Consider the following 18,900-nt stretch of genomic DNA (forward strand, 5'->3'; position numbering starts at 1 on the left):
TGGCTGCTACACCGGGGGCTGCACCTTGACTTGTCTGTGTCTCACCTGACTCTGATCGATCATCAGCAGGGTATTTAAACCCAGCCTCGCCCTGTGCTCAGGGTCAAGTCTTTGATCTAGTGTTCCTGTGTCGTACCTGTGTTCCAGTTTATCTGCTTCGTATATTTGACCTCGGCTTCTGACTATGTTTATTCTGACCTCTGGCTTCCTTTGACCTCGGCTATCTCTCGACTATCCTGCTGGTTCAGTCCTTGCCTGTCCTGCGTATTTGGTACTGCATCCTGCACAGCCCCCGTGCACAGACCCACAGGCCAGGTGAATTCTTACCTGACCACCTCGGCCTGTGGCTATCTGCAAGGGTGAGCAACATATCTGCGCTACAGACTCCCAACTCAGGTAAGACCCTGACAACTAGCACGATATTTGGCATAACGCAATACAAAAATAAAGCGGCTCGACCCTTATTTTCCTACAGAGCACCACAATTATAGAATAACCTCAGGGACACAGTCAAATCTTCATTCAATCTAAAATCTTTTAAGAGATCTATGGCAATATACCTCAATACAGAATGCACCTGTCATGGTTGAATATATTTATTACCTGTTATGTACTAAATTTATATATGTGTGTGTGTGTGTGTGTGTGTGTGTGTGTGTGTGTGTGTGTGTGTATATATATATATATATATATATATATAGTTTGTATATTGTATTTTTTTAATATTGTATCCTATTGTAAGAATGCAATGTTTTGTGGACCCAGGACATACTTCAAAACGAGAGAAATCTCAATGTATCCATCCTGGCTAAATATTTTATAAATAAATAAATAAATTTATACTTCCAGATGAAACAATCTGAAAAAAAAGTATACCTAAAGATGACTCTTTCTTTATCAAGATCAGCTACCCTGTCACCACCAAAACACATCCATTCGAAGACCGATGGAGACCTGCATTCATTGAAGGACTCATCAACTATAACCGAAGACTTCTGACTTTTGACATTTGTAAATGAAGCATTTGTAAAATAAAACAGTGTAAAAACATTTAAAATACACATGCCATGTGTGACACAATATTATAATAAATGGTGGAGGAGACAATTCTATATATATCGATATATACAGAATGTTATCAAGGGCTTAGGCTTTGTGAATATATATATATAATCCCACACCTCGCCTGTCAATGAATTTTTAACATATAATTGATGGCATTAGCCAATTTTTAAAAACTATCCAACTTAGGTTTCACCCAAGTACTATATACTCTAATTTTGTTTTCAGTCTACTAAATTTGGTATTTAGTGAAAAGACTGACAGAATAAACTGATTGACAAAAACTGCTTGTTCACAAAATCTGCCCATTACTGTACTTTAAACCCTTTAATTTTTTTTAGTTTCATGTTGAGGATGGCAGACCGTGTCTACTCCTTGTATATTTAATTTACCTTATTGTATTAACTTCAACCACTTGCTTTTTTCATTGTATTTAACGGGTTACTTCGGACCACACTTTCATTTTTCTTTTCTATGCACTAATTTTCTTACCCTCAATGTGAAGAATAAGAGATATCAAACTCATTGCGGTTTCCCAGCTGTCAGGACTAATTTTAAAATTGCTCAAAACTTCATCATAGAGCAATTTCTGAGTAGGTCAGATCCATCTTGTGGCAATGTATGGGGTATCTGTCACTATTATGTACTGGTACAGTGGGTTTCCAATTCAGAGTTTGCTCAGATAAGTTTGAATATAGATTTTGAAAGTTTAGTGGACAGTAAATTACATGACGACCATTTTCATAATTTACCTCCTAATTTCTCGTGGATGTCAAAAAAGTGCAAGACACAACTTTTAACAGCTTGCCTCATTGCACAATTAATCTGGTAAGTTCCTTTATATTACAAGGCTGCTGAAATATGACAAAGGATACCTACATGTACTCAAGGAGATATAAGAGTATGTTCTTTTAAACAATTACAAGACTGCAAATCTTAAATGGCAGAAATATGCGACATGCTATATTCTTGTCAGTTAAAAATATTATATCCTCCTGTGTCTGGAGCTGCTTAATTCTCTGGCATTAGTTTAGACAATGAAGGAATATTTTATCCTTCCATGACTTTTGTGTACTATCTATAAGAGCCTTGTGTCTGTGTTAAACCCTGTCCTCTGATGGCTTAATAAATTTGATCTTCTCCTAAAATAAAATTAAAGGATTACATGCCATGCTTTAAATCATTTTAGGGCTTGGGCAAAAAAAGTGAAATAGATGATTAAAGATGAATTTCCCATTTCTTTTCTCATATACAGTACTTTGGAATAATCATCTACCACCTGACTGTAATACAATATTTAAATTTAGAAAACTGTGGTTTACTAAATAATTTTTAGATGATTCAAGGGGATTTGGACTTGGCAAGTAAGTTCACCTGTGAGTACCTCTTAATGTGGTAGGTGTTTTTGAAATAATTCATATGATAAAAGGGCTACGCCAACAAAAAACTGTGTTCTATTAAAACATTGTTTTTGGGTTCAGCAGCCCTTCCTGGAATAGTCTCTACAACACTTGAAAAAAATTATAAAGAAAAACATAACATTGAACCCACACCAAGGTCATGTTCTCTCTGCAGGCCAATCCTCCTATCTTAGCTATGCTGCTATTGGTCGGCTGTTGTCAGGAGGCAAGGCATGCTGATGACAAAATGTCCCACAGGTATAGAATAAACATTAGAAGGATGAAACTGCATAACAGGCAGTCCAAATATAATGTGTATATATATATATATATACATATATATACATATATACAACAAGTCCAGATTCTGGCACTCAGCCCCAAATGTAGATGTAGATTTATGCAGATGATTTAATACACTTTTGGAAAATCCAAGCGAGTGCTCCTGTCTTAACTGTTATATACATATATATATATATATATATATATATATATATATATATAACAGCACAGTCTAATTTTAGAAGCAAGCTGATGATGTGAGGTGATACCTTTTCTTAAACATGCAAATGTACATATCAGTCAGACCCCACGCGGGGAACGCCAAAAGAAAACAGCATCACCCTCCAAGATAAATAAACTTGCATTACCCTTATTTCTTCATTTTAAAATTACACAAGCTGGAGATCAAGAGGGGGCCAACAATCTTGGAACTGGGACCACTGTCTTACATGTTTCATGCATGTAGCACTTCATCTGAGACTCTTTATTAAAATTCTTTATTTGTAAATTTCTTTTTTCAAATACAAGGAATTACCATTTTAGGGTGCTACAGTACAAATCAGTGTATAACAGGATAGAATAGAGAAACATAGGCCTTCTGTGCACAGCACGCCTGGTTAGTAGTGCCTTTACGAGTACATGCGTAGAGTTTGTGTACATGTAGCAGTTTCTAGTAGACATCAGGTGCATATGTTCAAGCGAGCTACTTTATGTTGTTTGACCATGCAAGTGTATGGTGACTTTTGCTTTTGTGGGGGTGCCTTTGTGTTCTGTTGTGTCGGACAATTTTTCAGTCTGCTTTTTCATGGGATTATGGGTTCAAGAATGTCCTTGTATGAGTAATGGTCATTAGTCTTCCTTGGGACCTGTTGTGTGTCCTACTAGTATGATCTTTTTTTATGAGTTTTTATGAGTATCCTAGTCTTGTTTTGAGGGAACTCTCGTGCAGTCTTGTAGTTTATATCTCCAGGGTGTGAGTTGAGTGAGAACTATCAGGTGCTTAAACTGTGTTTATTGGGGTCGTCACAAGTCTGCATCTTCGTTAGACTCTTTATATGTATATAATATGTATATATTTAGCAGTATACTGATAGGAGCATTTTCTCGCCATTTGGTTGACCTATCATGTAAGAGACAGTAACCAACAGGGCACGGGTGTAGGAATCAGGGGTGATGGGGGGGACGCATCCCCCCCAGGAAATCATGCGGGGGGACAGGCATTGGAGCAATCCCCCCAGTTTAGGAGCGGAGGATTAGGAAGGGGCGCTTGAAACGCTGGCTCCCCTCATGCTGCAGCCGCCTAAGCGCTCTATAGAGAGCCTCAGGCGGCTGCAGCTCTGCCCGGGCCGGCAGAACCCTTAGGGTGCCCTGGCCCAGGGGTGCAAGATATGAGGGATCGGCAGGAGGGAAGCGCACAGCGCTCCCTCCTGCCAGTCCCTCAGTGTAGCATGGCTGAGCGGTACAGCGGTACAGGAGCATCCATTTCCTGTACCCAGCTAGACGGACCGGAAGTGCTTAATGTGAGCACTTCCTGTCAGTCCAGCCGGGGAGAGGAAACAGAAGCTCCTGTACCGCGGACCAGACCAAAGCTCGGCCACGCTACACAGGGTAGGAGAGGGGGGGGGTAAGGAGAATGGGGGGAGGGAAGAGACCACAAAGGGAGGGAGGGGGTGGGGAAGATACCACAAAGGGAGATAGGGGGGGGTGTAGGAGAGACAACTAAGGGAAAGAGGGGGGTGTAGGAGACACCACTAATGAGGGAGGGGGTGAGGGAGAGACAACAAAGGGAGGGATGGAGGTAGGGGAGATATCACAAAGGGAAGTGGGGGGCGTGTAGGAGAGACCACTACTGGAGGGAGGGAGGGAGAGATGGAGGGGGGGTGGAGGAGAGACCACTATGGGAAGATGGGAGGGGGTGGAGGAGAGACCATTATGGGATGTAGGGGGTGGAGGAGAAACCTCTAGTGGAGGAGGAGAGGTGAAAAGAGACCACTAAGGTTGGGGGTGAGGAGTGACCACTAAGGAAGGGAGGGGGGCAGAAACCACTATAGGAGGGGTGGGGTGAGAGGAGAAACCATTAAGGGAGGGAGGAGAGTGGGGGTGAGAAGAGACCACTATGGGGGGGGGGAGAGACCACTATGGGAGGGGGGCAGAGGAGAGACCACTAAGGGGGTGTGGGAGAGACAACAACGAGGGAGAGGAGAGACCATGGGGGGGAGAGACCATTAGGGGAGTGGGGGAGAGGAGTGGCCACTAATGGAAAGGGGGGAGGAGGTGAGAGACCACTAATGGAAAGGGGGGAGGAGATACCACTGGGGGGGGGGGGGCAGTGGAGAGCAGAGACCACTAAGGGGGAGAGGAGAGACCACTAATGGAAAGGGGGGTGAAGAGAAGAAACCAAGTAACCAGTAAGGGAGGTGGGGGAGGAGAGTAGAGACCACTAAGGGGTGGGGAGGAGAGACCACTAAGGGACAGAGGAGGAGAGGAGAGACCACTAAGGGGCAGGGGATAGCGCTAAAGGACAGGGGTAGGAGAGAGCACTTTTGCATATTTTTGTTGTGAGAAATTTCACACACACACACTTACAATTTAACATTATGAACAACTCCCAGTTTAGTGAATAAGAATATACCCGGTGAGTAAAAATGCTACCCCCCTCAGATTTGTGGGGGTTCCTACACCCAGAGGGAAAAGGAGAAGAAGCAGTAAAATGTATATACTCTATATATAAATATAGATTTTCTTTACTCCAACTCATTTTTTCTCTCTTTCTAAGGTCACTTCTAATTTTTTTTTTTACAAAAATTACATTTATTAGCTGTCCCCTAGCCATCAATCATCTTATTTCCTAACAATTATCCATTTTTTAGGCTCCATGGGCCTAACTCCAAATCACAAATCAAACAAGCATGCTCATCCATTTTGCAATTTGTTTCGTTCATGATTCGGCTGCATTTTAGCTCAGAGTTCAGGAGTTCAATTGGCCCAAAATTGGAAAAATTCAAACTCTAAGTCTTAAAAAGGAAGATGGATTTCTATATTTAGTTTTATTTTTCACACCTCACAAGTACATTTCTGTTAAATACAGGGATAAGTAAACATAATTGTAAAAATCCTTGGACATAACAGTCCCTTTAATAAACATTAATACCCATTTTATTAATTTTGAGTAAAACATTTGACTGGCTATTGGTAGTTTAGAAAAGTACTAAATGTCTATGACAAGGCATTCCATTTGATATACGGTGAGCTCTTTGAGAAAGAACATCTCTTGAATTCAAAGAATCCCAGCAGAGACAATAAAGGGCACTCACACAGCTTGCGATCTCTGACGCTACACAGAGGTGAACACTTGGTAGGGTTCCTTTAAAAGTGTTTAAACGTATTTGTTCTCTGATTGGTTAGCTCTTCTGGTATATTCCTAAATAAAAACACTTACCTAGCAAAAAATGAAGCTGCCACTGATGTTCCTGTAGATGTCTCGCTTGTAACATAGGTACTATGAGATGCTGGGAAGCTGTATATAGATGGTTTATCAGCGTTATAGCGATTTAATGCTGCCTCTGTCAGCCCCTCACGGCCATTCTCAGTCATCAGCTGGGATATCTAGAGAAAAAGAAAAGGCAACGTAATGAAGAATTTTCCTTATTTCTGTTAACTCCTGCCTTTTCCTCCATGATTCCGTATTCCTACACAATGTAATTAAGTCTAATTAGTGATTTGATAATTGTGCTGATCAGTCCTGTTGTGTTATAATGATATCATGTTTCTTTTATCTACTAATTATAGTTTTCTATTGTGCACTGCTGTTTTTATAATATTGTTTGGACAAATATAATACAGATTTTTGACACGCAAACAAAAAACAGTAGTTAGCAGGCAGCTGAGGCAAGTCATCAGAGGCAGTGAATCACTTAATGAAACGTATTCAAGTTATCATGTATCAAGCAGGGCCATCCTGTCCACCAAAACTGCTTGCTTCTCTGTTGGAGAAAACTATATTAAAACGAAATTCCTTGGTGATCTCATAATAAACAAGACAAAAACTAAACAGCAAAGGGCATCAAAGCTGGCTTTGTGCATTTGATTAACACATAAATAATAAATAAGGGAAATGGAAGGGAGGCTCACGGAGACGCTATACTCAATATACGTATATTGCGATGGTAGAAAAGAAATGCATTTGTTATCCTTTTTAAACATGACACCAACAGGATTATTTACTATAGAGAGAATTCAAAGTAATTCAAAGCCAAAACAGCTGACCTGGAAAAAAAATTTAATTCAACTATGCTTCAAATTAGTTACTTTGGCCTAATATTTGAAATGTACTTGTAAATTTTAATTTTGGTGAATAACCGTGTAACTGTGTACAAAATAATAAAATTATAATGGTTTTAATTTAATTTAATTGGATGGATTTGGGCAGAACTCAATTTTCATTTTTTTTGCAAAAGCTCTGTTTTTCACTATCCAATCAAAGTAAATTAGTAAGAGCATTTTCCAGTTTGAATACCTTGGCCTTAAATTTGAAATTCACTTAACATTCAACGGGAACACAACCGGCATTCTAATACTGATAATAACAGTAATAATAATAACCCCTTAACGACCGCTGACGGTTCAGGACCGTCAGCGGTAAAACGTGCGTTTGGACCGCTGACGGTCCTGAACCGTCATAACGGTTTTGGGCTACTTACCTGATCGCCGTCGGTCCCACGGCGGCGATCAGTGCTCCACCCGGTCCAGGGGGGTTGCCTGTCTGCCCAGGCAGTCCCCCTTCGGCAGATCAGGACCCCACGGCCATGTGATCACTCGATCACATGACCGCAATAGGTGTCCATGTGTCTGCCTGCAGGGGGACTGTCTGTGCTGACAGGCAGTCTCCCTGCAAGTGAAAAATCCAAAATAAAGTGTAAAAAAAAAATCTGTGTAAAAAAAAAAAAAATATGTGTATATATATGCTATATATACATGTATTATATCTATATATACCTATATATAATATATGTATATATATCATATATATAATGTCACACTAAGTGTATTTTTATATTTATATATACGTATATAATTATAAAAATACACTTATATTTAAATTACACACGAATATATACAATATATATAATAACTATATATATGGTATATATATATTATTATAAAATACAAATAATATGTTAATAAAAATAAATAACAAAAAATAAAAATAATTTTTAATAATTAAAAAAAAATTATATATATATATTCAGTTTTATTCTAACAGTATTTTGATATTGATATATATATATTTATATCAAAATATACTTAGAATGTAATGATATATATATCTATGTATAAATAAATAAATAAAAATAATACGAAATATACATATGTCCACATACATAATTACATAAATAATTTCATAAATATACACGTAGACGTCAAATATATAAATATGTATATATATTAAAATTCTACGTGCATATTTATGTAATATTTTTACCTAATTAAGTAATTTTAATGATTGCAATTTGAGGGACCTGCCTGCCAACCCAGGCCAAAAGTCCAGATAATTTAATTTGCTAGCACTGTGTTTAACCCTGTAACTTTCTATGACACCCTAAATCCTGTACATGGGGGTACTGTTTTACTCGGGAGACTTCGCTGAACACAAATATTAGTGTTTCAAAACAGTAAAACATATCACAGCGATGATATTGTCAGTGAAAGTGAAGTTTTTTGCATTTTTCACACACAAACAGCTCTTTCACTGAGGATATTATTGCTGTGATATATTTTACTGTTCTGATACACTAATATTTGTGTTCAGCGAAGTCTCCTGAGTATAACAGTACCCCACATGTAGAGGTTTTATAGTGTTTGTGAAAGTTACAGGGTCAAATATAAGGCTTGATTTTACTTTTTTTTTTTTATTGAAATTTGTCAGATTGGTTAGGTTGCCTTTGAGAGCGTATGGTAGCCAAGGAATGAGAATTAGCCCCATGATGGCATACCATTTGCGAAAGAAGACAACCCAAGGTATTGCAAATGGGGTATGTTCAGCTTTTTTTAGTAGCCACTTAGTCACAAACACCGGCCAAAGTTAGCGTTTTTTGCATTTTTAACACACAAACAAATATAAATGCTAACTTTGGCCAGTGTTTGTGACTAGGTGGCTACTAAAAAAAACTGGACATACCCCATTTTGAATACCCTGGGTTGTCTACTTTAAAAAATATGTACATGTTAGGTGTGTTTCGGGGATTTATGACAGATAACGGTGTAACAATGTCACTATTGATACATTTAAAATATATATATATTGAAACAGCAATTTCCTACTTGTATTTATAGGCCTATAACTTGCAAAAAAAAGCAATAAAGCATGTAAACACTGGGTGTTTTTAAACTCGGGACAAAATTTTGAATCTATTTAGCAGTTTTTTTCATTAGCTTTTGTAGATAAGTAAAAGATTTTTCAAGTAAAAGTCCAAAAACATGTTTTTTTTTTTTTTTTTCACCATATTTTATTATTTTTTTTAAATACAATATATGACATAATATATATACTGGTATGTAAAGAAAGCCCTTCTTGTCGTGAAAAAAACAGTATATAACTTGTATGGGAACCGTAAATGAGAGAGCGGAAAATTACAGCTAAACACAAACACCACAAAAGTGTTAAAACTGCTCTGGTCCTTAACGTACAAACATCGCAAAAACAGGCCGGTCCTGAAGGGGATAATGGTGGTAAATACACAATGCTAACACTATACAAATTTCTTTAAAAAAAAATTACACAGAATACAGAAATAATTTTATTATGCAAAAAGGTACTGTGGCGGAACAGACCTCGCCACGTGTTCTTGGAGGGGGCTGCTTGCCCGCCTCCTACCTTCTGACTATGGCCCTGGGATATATGGCATTCGAAAACACTATTTGTGCCCTGTGACAAAACTGTAGATTGTGCACAAATATGACTATTGTCTATATTTGTTATGATTCCCTTTGTTTGATGCACTGTTCCCCATGTGTTTCATCTGTTGGTTAGGCTGGATAGACTACCAGACAAACTGTGGAGTTACTTACTGGGTGGCCACCATTTTATGTATCAGAGGCACATTGTGAGAACAATGGATGGCGGCCATTGTAACTCACAGAAACTGTTTTGACTTTTCTACACGGTGCCATCTCGACGGTATTTGGTGCACAAAGACATCTTCAGTAGTTTTAAACTACAGAACAGGGGACACATTTAACAGTAATTATTTTTCATATAGCCTGTATATGTTCTGCGGAATCTGCAGTAAACCGTATCTTCCAAACTACTGAACGGATCTGGGTGAATTTTGGATATGTGGTTCACCCAGATTTTTTTTATGGGGGTTATTTCATGTTTTGGGGTCCCTGTGATATGTTTTATAATACTGTATTTTCCTGCCTGTGATAATTAAGTTAGTCTATTGTGTTGAGATAATTGTATCACAGGCAGAGGGGAGGATTTCTGATGTAATGAATGGGAGTGTTAGCTGTGTTGTAATGTGTTTATTGGCTGTTCTTCAAAACCCTGAGGGCAGTACTATGTTTGTAGAATGTGAATAAAAGAGGCTGTATGTGCCAGTACAGTTAGTTCTTCTTAACCCTTCAAAACGTAGCCTTGTCTCGTTATTGGAGGGAACTGCTATAATCAATTGAGCTTTAATCACTTCCTGATACACTCTCCTGGAGGAGAGGTCTTCCCCACACGGTCCTGGAGGACAGAAGCCGATCCAGGGTGGACAGAGATGGGGCAAGGGCAGTGCTCTTCTGAGAAATTTTAGGAGACTTACTAATAACAATTTATGCAATAAAAATGTTATTTGGAACAAGAGCAAAGTATCTTATTTGCACAACCTGATTTCTAAATGCAATTATTGTAGTTTAATGATTACTGTGATTATTATTGTTGTGGAACTCTGTTAATGGAGCTTCTAGACAATAGGGACATTAGGATAGAAAATAGGGACACAATAGGTACTGTCCCTTTTAAATAGGGACAGTTGGGAGTTGGTTGGAAGCAACCATATGCAGGGGCATCGGGTCAAAGAACTTCCTTTCACCATAGCATTTGCAAACACCATAGCATGTTATAGTACTTAGGGTGGCCCTTTAAAATAGACATCAATTCACGTGTGGTTAGATTAAACAGTGAATAATCTATCCACCAATTTAAATACATTCTCTTATATACTGCTGTGCAACATTCATTGGATTATTTGATTTTATTTTATAAGGCATAAGGTTTTAAGATTCGGCTTATGATATTTGAATGTTACACAATAGTAAATGGTATGGTTCCTAATGTATTGTTTATATAAACACCATTAAATTCAACACTTTCAAGTTATAGGAGAGGCTTTGTTTGCATGGTACATAAATCCTATGCAGGGATTATTAAGACCATCTAGAATACTCACGCAGTGTAAAGACAAGATGATTAGTTCTTGCATACAGCACTACAATGCAATACGTAATTAAGACAGGAAACTACTAGCTACAAACTGCCAGACATCCAGAAAGGAAAAAGATGAGTTATTTTCTTTAATATCTGAGAATTAGCATTACAAATTCCTGAAGTATGAAGTACCAGCAATTTCTACCATGTTATAGAATGGTTTTCAAATTGTTTCTAAGTGCTATGCTGTTACACTTCTTTCATATACTTCAAAAGTACCAGAGAAAGAATTGGTTCCCTTTTAGATATATTACATAGTAAATTGGTATGTCTCTTAAAAAGTTTCCTTAGAGTCGCTGTGTATTTCGTATAAGGGGGCATCGGGAAGGTTAGCCAGCAATTCAGAGTCTGAGGTTTGAAACACAATGAATCTCTTGGTAGTTACTGAATTAACAGGCAAGTAATGGAATCAGTAATCCAAAACAAGGGATACAGTCAAACATAGGTAAACATTGTGGCACAAACTTAGCAGGAAAATAGATCAAAAGGAACATATTGCAACTGCCCTGAACATAGGGAAGGTTTTAGGAATGTTACAGAATCCAATTGCCGGTCCTTAACCTTAAGGACCAAACTTCTGGAATAAAAGGGAATCATGACATGTCACACATGTCATGTGTCCTTAAGGGGTTAAAGGTGGCAGGGCTTAAAGCTATAGACAAAATCAAGAATGGTCAAAGGACAGGCTGAGGTCAAGGAACACAGAAAGACAACAGGATGGTGAGACTAGTCAAAGTCAAGATTATAGAATTTAGGAAAAGCTGGAGATAGATTGCCTCATATCACTAGTGACACTGGGGGAGTAGAGTGTCCTGATGCTGGGAATAGATAGTTACCCTGACGGAGGGCAGTTTTATTTATTTATATAGCATGCATCTGGCTGTTGCTGGAGTATTATATAAGACTTGATAATGAATGATTACTCTAAAGATATGGAACATTCACACTAGGAGACCAATTAATAAATGTTTGGGTGGTTTACTAGGCAAACACATTGCCAATGAGTATCTCAGTGCTTGAGTTTAAATCTTCATCTTGCCACATTGAGCAGGATGTCCACGTTCCTTGATTTTTTGTGTAATTTTGAACTTACAGCCTTATTAATAAATGTTTTTAAAAGGACAATTCCCCTGAGTCTCACTAAGCAGTAATAAGATGGTGTCCAGAGGCTTCTCGCCATCAAATCAAGTAAGGCCTCAACATGTTTTAGACTTCTTTGATTTTTTATTTGTTTAAGATCTTGTTCCGGACAAAATGAAAATCAGGGCATGTTATTTGACTCGATAACTTCTCAGAAAACTTGCCTACATGGGGATGAATTTTGGTCAACAAAATCCAAATATGGGGTCTTTTCTACACCTGTGCATTTATTTTCATATTATCATCTGAAATCCATCATTTTGAAATGCCATATGGACATATCATTAAACAAATTACACAGACAATGAACAAATGACACTGAAAAAGGCACAACACTTTAGCTTAATTCGGAGTTCCACTTAAATTAAAAAAAAAAAATTAAGAAAATGAATGATAAGAAAAAAAAATATTTGATGGTTGGGGACAGTCACTAAATGTTGATTTTAGTCAGAGATCAAATGAGAAATGACTAATACACGGAAAAAAGAAGGATAAATACAAATTTAATTTTATATATTTATTAAATGTATAAGATATAAATATATAAATATCGATTTTTTTTGCATGCCCTGATTTGTGAACCAAATAGCTTTTATTTCTTGGGGGGGGGGGGGTCATCTTAAACTGGTGCCCCCCTAATCCTACTGGCTTGGACCCACCTAGGCGTAATGCAATGGTTCTTAAACTTTTTTTGTCAGGTATATAAATTATCTTCATGGCAACAGTATGATGATACATTTTACTATAAAAAAATGTTGGGACCAAAAGGCTACTTTACCCTTCTAACACAGCCCAAGACCCACGTGCCAGACACCAACTGGCAGGGCCGGACTGGCCCACCGGGATACCGGGTAATTTCCAGGTGGGCCGTGGCAGCTGAGGCTGGGCTGACAGCCCTTATCAGTGCTCAGGCTCCTGTAATCCCGGCCGGCCATGTGTGAGCTCTGTGGCCGCACAGGACCCCATGGGAGCAGGGGGAGCCAGGCGGCCGGCACAGTTCACACATGGCCGGCCAGGATAATTAAAAAAAAAATGTAAAAAAATTTGCGGCGGGGGCGGAGCCTAGTGTGCGGCGGGGCGGAGCTAAGCGTGCGGCGGGGTGGGGCTTCCTGTGCAGTGGGGGCCCTGGTAACTGCAGCATGGGAAGCAGGAAGGAGTCCCTGCTTCCCCAACACCCAGCCTCCAGGAGCTCCAAGCAGGAGGTAAGAAGCAGGTCAGTGTGTCTGTGTGTGACTGCCTGTGTGTAGGACTGTCTGCCTGTGTGTATGACTGTGTGTGACTGCCTGTATGTGTGACTGTCTGCCTGTGTGTGTCTGTCTGTGTGTGACTGTCTGTGTGTGTGACTGTGTGTGTGACTGTCTGCCTGTGTGTGTGACTGTCTGCCTGTGTGTGTGTGTGACTGTCTGCCTGTGTGTGTGTGTGACTGTGTGTGACTGCCTGTGTGTGTGACTGTCTTCCTGTGTGTGTGACTGCCTGTGTGTGTGTGTGTGTGTGTGACTGTCTGCATGTGAGTGTGTGACTGCCTGTGTGTGACTGCCTGTGTGTGTGTGTGAGACTGTCTGCCTGTGTGTGTGTGTGTCTGTCTGCCTGTGTGTGTGTGTGTGTGTGTGACTGTCTGCCTGTGTGTGTGTATGTGACTATCTGCCTGTGTGTGTGTGTGTGTGTGTGTGTGTGTGACTGTCTGCCTGTGTGTGACTGTGTGTGTGACTGTGTGTGTGTGACTGCCTGTGTGTGTGACTGTGTGTGACTGCCTGTGTGTGTGACTGTGTGTGACTGCCTGCCTGTGTGTGTGACTGACTGCCTGTGTGTGTGTGACTGTGTGTGACTGCCTGTGTGTGTGACTGTCTGCCTGTGTGTGTGACTGTGTGTGACTGCATGTGTGTGTGTGTGACTGTCTGCCTGCGTGTGTGTGACTGTCTGCCTGTGTGTGTGTGAGTGTGTGGCCATCTACCTGTGTATGTGGCTGTCTGCCTGTGTGTGTGTGTGTGTGTGTGTGTCTGTGTGTGTGGCTGTCTGCCTGTCTCTGTATGTGTGGATGTTTGCCTCAGTGTCAGTGACTGTCTGCCTCTGTGTGTGTGTGGATGACTTTGTGTGTGTGCATCTGCTAGTGAGTGAGCTTCTGTGTGTGTGTATTTGTGTGTGCGCGCGCATCTGCTAGTTAGGGAGCCTCTGTGTGTGTGCGCCTGCTAGTGAGTTTGTGTGTGTGTGTGCCTACTAGTGAGTGAGCTTGTATGTGTGTACAGTGAGCTTGTCTGTAGTAAGCATGTGTGTGATCGTGAGCTTGTCTGTAGTGACCATTTGTGTGTCAGTGAGCTTGTCTGTAGTGAGCATGTGTGTCAGTGAGCTTGTCTGTACTGAATCTGTGTGTTAGTGAGCTCTTCTGTAGGGAGCATGTGTGTGCCAATGGGCTTGTCTGTAGGGAGAGTGTGCGCGCATCAGTGAGCTTGTCTGTAGTGAGCATGTGTGTGTGACAGTGAGCTTGTCTGTAGTAAGCTTTTGTGTGTATTAGAGTTTGTCTGTACTAAATGTGTGTGTTTGCCAGTAACCTTGTCTGTGTGTGTCATTGAGATTGTCTGTCAATGAGCCCATTTGTGTGCATCAGTAAGATTGTCTGTGTCTGTGTCTGTGTGTGAGTATGCTTTACTGTATAATTTAATTACCCTGAAATAACTAATATTTTGAATTAGAAGAAGAAATGTATCAATTATATATATATATATATATATATATATATATATATTGTGACAAAAGTACTCCTTTCCCTTGGTACCTTGTCCTGGGATTGGGGTGTTACACACAGTCTTTTCAGGCTTTAGAGACACTTCACACGCTGGATGAGGTAAATTAACTTGCTCTTTTATTGAGGTTCCAAAATAAATGCACAGTAAGGTATAAAGGTAACAAAAATATATAAAACAAAAGCCTTGCTCTTCTGAGCAATAACTAAACAAAATAATCAGCTAACTGGGTTGGATGGCTTGTTCATTTCCCAACATAAACATAAGCATAAACAACCTTACTGTTTCAGGGTTTTCAGCTCTCTGTTTCCACTCACAGAAACCAAACACAATCTCCCTCCTTCCTTGGCAGGGGAGTACTTAATAGCACCAGTAATTGGCAATCCTTTTCAGGTGAGTTAAATTAGGATTCAAACTCTGGAACTGGACTTCTCACCTGTAGGTTCCAAGCAACTTCCAAAATGTGGAGTGGAGCACTGGCCCACCCTACTCTCCAAGTACTCCACCCCAGGGCCCAAATATACACATATTTAAAGTGCAACATTCATTATAACATTACACATTTCCCTGGGGCTAATTACACAAAGTAGGAACCTTGCAAAATCTGAGGAGGTATATAGATTCCCTCCAGCACAATTCCTTGCTTTCGGTCACAATATATATATATATATATATATATATATATATATATATATATATATATATATATATATATATATATATATATATATATATATATCAACTGTACCTTGCACTCAGGCTTCAACTTCCAAGACCTGGTGCACTACCAGGGCTCCAAACATCCAAATGGCTGTAATAGAAGGCTGCACTCACGGATTCCATAAAATATAACTTTTAATCAGTCTTGTATCCTGATGAAAGTCCTCAAGTAGGACTGAAACGTTGATTCTTTTACCAAGACTGATTAAAAGTTATATTTTATGGAATCCGTGAGTGCAGCCTTCTATTACAGCTATATATATATATATATATATATATATATATATATATATATATATATATATAGCTGTTGTACCTTGCACTCAGGCTTGAAAGTTGTGTGACCGGGTGCATCACCAGGGCTCCAGTATCCAGGCAATTGAAATAGTTGGCTGCACTCTCAGATTTCCTTAAAACGTAACTTTTATTGAAATATTTAAGAGAAGATCAATGTTTCAGTCCCTCTTGTGGACTTTCATCATGATCCTGATGAAAGTCTACAAGAGGGACTGAAACGAGTGCAGCCAACTATTTCAATTGCATATATATATATATATATATATATATATATATATATACCCAACAAAGCACAATGACTTATGGGGCTGGCATAGATTTTTTCCAGGGCTGCTTCGTATCCCCAGTCCGGCCCTGCCAACTGGACCCCAGGCTGCAGCCAACACGATGGGGCAGAAGACCAAAAAGTCCAAACCCGACAAACCACGGCAGCACGTGAGCATATGCAACCTCTGGAGACAGGCTCAGGGTGACATGGGCCCAAACATGGCTGCCTTCACCGACAACTGCTCCGATGTTTCGGATGATTTTCTACCCGGAATAGAGGTGGAGCCCCCACCCGACCCAAAGGCTCCCCTCCCGACTCCTCCACAACCGGAATCACCCCAAATCACCACAGCGGTCATGAAGGAACTGCTGGCTAGGGTCCAGCTCGCCATACATGGCCCAAATACGCAAAGACCTGCAAGGCCTAACAGGCCACATGAGCGCCCTGGAACAAGACTCCAACAAGAATGCCCAGCACACAAAGCACCTACAACAAGCAGTACACGAACGGCAGCTGCAGAATCTTAAATACGACCAAATATTTGCAGCATTAGAAGACCAGAGGCGAAGCATGAATATTAAGATCCGGGGGATCGCGGAGGAGATACCGGAGGCAGAAATACCGCACTTTGTACGGCGACTACTAACAGGCCTAATAACCCCCAAGTACGCAAAGCAGGTGACCCCGAAGGGGATGTTCCATCTCCCGAGGCCTGCCAAGGCTCCAAACACGCTACCTAGGGATCTCCTGGTGCACCTTCCAGTACCAAAGACAAAACAGCGGTGATGAACGCAACGCGCAATCAATCTCCCTACCTATTCGAGAACATGTCGCTATCTTTCTACACAGACCTGTCCATACTGGCCTGGCGTTGCTCTCTTCAGCCTAATAGGACTCTGACAGCAAGAGAGGCCAACTCCACATCACTATGGTCCTCCTGACCCAAGGACTAACCCCAATCGGTCAGGTATGAGAACACTAAGTTCACCGCTGTTCACAGAGTATTGGTTCTGATATGCTGATTGATTTTTAATCGGGGTGAACTTTAATATGCTTTAATAAGTCTATCTCAATACCCATACTAACTCCCTCTAATCCAAGGGCAGTATCTGCCTCGCATTCTCACTACACCTGCAGTACCACAGCCACACAGCCACTTGCACCAACAGCAACTCACAGACCGGGCCACAGCAAGCCCAACTTCCCCCCCCCACAGGGCGAAAGGATAATTTGCTCTCATATTGCCTAGCTCAATTTAGTAATTCCTTTTTTATTTTGCTCCTAGTAGAAAGTTTGATTCTTCCCTTTCCTTGCATCAGGCACAACCCGTATAGAACTCATTAAGGAAAATCAGCTACTGTGCATACTTGGGGCATGAATAGCACACACTTAGGTATTAAGCTTACATATAACCCAATACAAGCTCTCCTCACTAATCGCCTCCACATACAGACCATCTCAAATTACCTACCTTCTTGACAAAAATGTAAACGTAAAAATATACAGTTTATATGAAAGCCATGCAAATGACCTCTGTTGATTGTTTTTATCATGCTTGATATAGCTATAGTGGCGTATCAAGCTTGTTTGCTACCACTTACATGCTAGAAATGAAGAATTTAAATATAATTAAACTAGCACCTATGGGCGCAATACCATTCCGACTTCATAGCACCATTTTACCATACAGCGCCAAGCGGTATTGCATACTCGGCCAGCTGAGCTAAACACCACGCCTCTGTTACACTTGTTTCATCCTCTGTAGCTACAGCATGTATAGTTCTGTTTTCTTTTATGATTTTGATGGCAACAGCATCATCTTGTTTAACATTTATATATATGTAATAATATGTAAAAATACCGTGCATTGAAAATAACTCCAGACAAGTTGACAGCATGTTATTCCACTATCTAGGCCAGAACCTTTACCTTTAACCCCTTAAGGACACATGACATGTGTGGCATGTCATGATTCCATTTTATTCCAGAAGCTTGGTCCTTAAGGGGTTAAAGTGATTCTGGTAGTCATTTTGATCAGCATGCATTGTCTATCTTACATATGTCACTATTTAAAATTTAAAATTAAACGTGTATTTTTATTTCTTGCCCACAACTTTAAAGCTCTGTATACTCAATTGCATGTCATTTGCTTTTGGGGCGTGACATGCTTGTTTGTCTATATTATGCACTCCAAAAATAAAGAATTAAAAAAAAATTTTTTTTTTAAATTAGCTCCGTTGTCCACTCATCAATCGTAATAAAATATATGTGAAAAGGAATTCTGCAAAATAACTTCTTTAGAATCTTCTGAGTGTTAAAAAGATGTTCACTGCAGGAAAGGTTTCAACAGTAAATAATTGACAAAAGGTGAATCCCTGGGGCCTGATTAATATCATGTGTATGTTCCAACCATTGGGAACCCACTGAAATAGCATGGGGACCAGTAATTTAATTAAGAATCGCTGGTTTATAGTGTCAACCAGCAATTTACCATTCACATTGTTTCCAAATGTAATTTGC

The 18,900-nt window shown here is 39.9% G+C and overlaps 1 protein-coding gene across 2 annotated transcripts in view; it reads right to left on the reverse strand.

Moving 5' to 3' along the window:
- Window positions 1–18,900, reverse strand: part of KIF26B (kinesin family member 26B) — a 347,114-nt gene that overhangs the window by 191,929 nt on the left and 136,285 nt on the right. For both annotated transcript variants that reach the window (XM_063443207.1, XM_063443206.1), the window contains exon 4: window positions 6,184–6,350. In XM_063443207.1, coding sequence (XP_063299277.1) covers window positions 6,184–6,350 — 167 coding nt within the window. The remainder of the gene's footprint in view (window positions 1–6,183; window positions 6,351–18,900) is intronic.

The sequence above is a fragment of the Pelobates fuscus genome, chromosome 2, assembly GCF_036172605.1.
Source record: "Pelobates fuscus isolate aPelFus1 chromosome 2, aPelFus1.pri, whole genome shotgun sequence".
In the NCBI taxonomy this organism is placed as follows: Eukaryota; Metazoa; Chordata; class Amphibia; order Anura; family Pelobatidae; genus Pelobates; species Pelobates fuscus.